The sequence below is a fragment of the Propithecus coquereli genome, unplaced genomic scaffold (genome assembly GCF_000956105.1).
Source record: "Propithecus coquereli isolate 6110/MARCELLA unplaced genomic scaffold, Pcoq_1.0 Scaffold423, whole genome shotgun sequence".
NCBI lineage: Eukaryota > Metazoa > Chordata > Mammalia > Primates > Indriidae > Propithecus > Propithecus coquereli.
The window spans coordinates 781,323-783,854 of NW_012149986.1; the positions used below are offsets into that span (position 1 = coordinate 781,323).

The following is a 2,532-nucleotide window of genomic DNA, read 5'->3' on the forward strand; positions in this document are numbered from 1 at the left end:
ATAAACATTGTGCTATTATCACACCTAACAACCTTAATGATAATTGCATAATATCATTCGGTATCCTGTCCAGTTTGGAAATTTCTCCAGAATGTTTCCATGCTGACTTGTCCAGCCAGGAGCCAATCTGGGTTCATGCTTGTTATGTTTCTTCTTTTTAGCTGTTTTTACACTAGCACTGTCCTCCATGTTTTTTCATGACATTAACTTTTTTTAAGAGATCAGACAACTGACTGCAGCTCATCCCACACCCTGGACTAGTCTGGTTGCTTTGCCATGGTGTCACTTAACGTCTTGCTCCACCCCTTTTATTTCCTGTAAACTGGAAGTAAAGTTTAGAGGCTTGGCGATTGATTCAAGGGAAACATTTCTGGCAGGAGCACAGCAGCAATGATGTTGTATGCTTTACTTTGTATCATATAATGCCAGGCTGAGCCAGTATTGGTGACATTAAGTTTGATCCCTTGTTAAGGTGCGAACAGCCAGACATCTTCACAGAAAATGGAAAACCTTTTTCCTTTTCCAGTTAGCACTGTGTGATGAACCAGTTCGTCCACACACTTCCGCCAAAGGGTTAAGCACCCACCAGTGCGCCCTGCCTGACTGAATTATTTCATCGAGGGTTGCAGAAAGGGAATTTCCTAATTCTTCCGTTTCTTCCACATTTATGAGCTGGCATTTTTCTATTAAATTGCTTTCCCTTGTGAACCAGGGATGCAGAGGCGGGGAGACTTATTCAATGAAATTTTAGAGAGGGCTGTTTCTTTAAAAAGAAGAAATGAGAGAAGATGGTCTCTATATGGAGACAGGGGCCCCTCATCAGGGTCCAGTGTCTGAGCTTTAGGGCCCAGGGAGGGGGAAACAGAGGGGGGTGGTTTAGTGGGTCAACAAGAGGCCTGTGTGTGGGGAGAGCTGCTCGGGATGAAGAATCTTTAGGGACCTCAGTGATGCTGTGGGTCAAATCCCTGCCTCTCTCTTAGGAAATCCTGCAGTTAAGTTTAAGGAGCACATTATTGTCCAGGGCTTCGGAGTGTGATTCCTGAGGCTGTTTTTGGAAGCATCATCAGGCTTCAAGGTTGCTCTATTATATCAGGGTTACAGACTTTCTCCATGAATGGAGACTTGGACAGGGGTCAAAATAAACTTCAGCCAAGACCCTAGCAGTGAATTATACAAAGTGAGAGTCAACTAACTGGACAGATTTGTTTATGAATCAACTGGCCATTTTGGGAATATACAGACACAGTGGTCAGTACGCCGCATTGGTCCTGCCTGTGCCAAGTGACTGAATGCTGCAGGAGTTAAACAAATGTAGGCACATTCAGTCCCACTTGCAACTTGGGACAGAAATGGCTCCTCAGAGCTGTGCAGGAGACACTCAGCAAGTTTGGAAGGCTGCAGTGCTGAAGGGGCTCCACAGCAGCAGAGGGCAATTGGATCACCTGAAAACACTAGGAGGTCCCCCAGCTCCTGGGGCCTGAGCCCCCGAGACAGGCAGAGCTCTGCAGCTTCTCTGGGCAGTGCTCATGCTTGTGAGGGCTTGCATTTCTCAACAGAGGACGGAGTGCTGCCAACTTCCTCTCTGTTGCCTTAATACACCAGGCACCCATCAGCGCTCGAACCACACCACAAAGCAGCACGTGCTCCCCGCCCCAAGGGAAGGATGCATTGGGCTCAGCTCTGGCGGCAAGAGGGCAGAAGAGAAAAGGTAACCAGACACCTTTTCGCCACACTCCCCAACTCCCTCCGGGCCCCCTGCGGCCCCTCCTGCCCGCCCAGGAGCACACAATCTGTAACAGGCCTCTGGTCCTCCTTCCTGTTTCACCTTCCTTCCCTTCTCCTCCTTCTCTCCCCTGCTGTCTCCTTTTCCTCCTCTTCCTTTTCTCCCGTTTTCTCCACGCTCCCCAAAGCTTCTGTGGTTGTTTCTGTGTTCACTCAATCGTGGCCTTTGCTTTTCATTGCTAATTGACAATTTGGCAGTTCCTTGAGCATTCTTCTGTTCGAAGACTTCGCATGGATTATTTTATTTATTCACACAAAAGGGGCAAATCCGGGTGCGGAGCAGCGGTGCGGGGAGGGGGCCGGGTCCCCTGAGACCTGCGGGCCGCTGGCCTGAGAGGGGCGGCTGGCGTGGGAGGGCGCAGGTCCCGGCCCAGGGCGGCACCGTGCACGAGCAGAGGCCTCCGCGCGCCCAGGGGCAGAGCGCACGAGGCAGGCACTGGGCGGACCGGGCGGAAAAGCAAGAGGAAGCCCAAACAAAAATGCTGCCAGGCGCCAAGCGCTAACCTAAAAGTCAGTCCATTCCAAACGGAAATGGTCGTGATCAGGATAATGATAATGACAGTATTAATACTACTAATAATAATCGACCCAAACTCTCGCCGTCAGTGCGGCCAGGCGCCGGCCCAAGCCCAGCCCGCGGACCCGGTCGGAACCTGTCCCCGCTGGGTCCTGGGGCGCCCGTGGTCTGTACCTGGAGTTCGCCCGACGGGCGCAGGGTCTGGAGGCCGCCGGGCACAGGGGCCGACGGGC

General features: G+C 51.7%; 1 protein-coding gene across 1 annotated transcript in view; it reads left to right on the forward strand.

Moving 5' to 3' along the window:
• The first annotated feature begins 2,313 nt into the window (after positions 1 to 2,313).
• The window catches only part of LOC105817764 (chromosome unknown open reading frame, human C9orf47), a 6,568-nt gene continuing 6,349 nt past the window's right edge, over positions 2,314 to 2,532 (forward strand). The window contains 2 exon segments of the mRNA XM_012653554.1: positions 2,314 to 2,428; positions 2,431 to 2,514. Of these exon segments, the coding sequence (XP_012509008.1) occupies positions 2,314 to 2,428; positions 2,431 to 2,514 (199 nt within the window).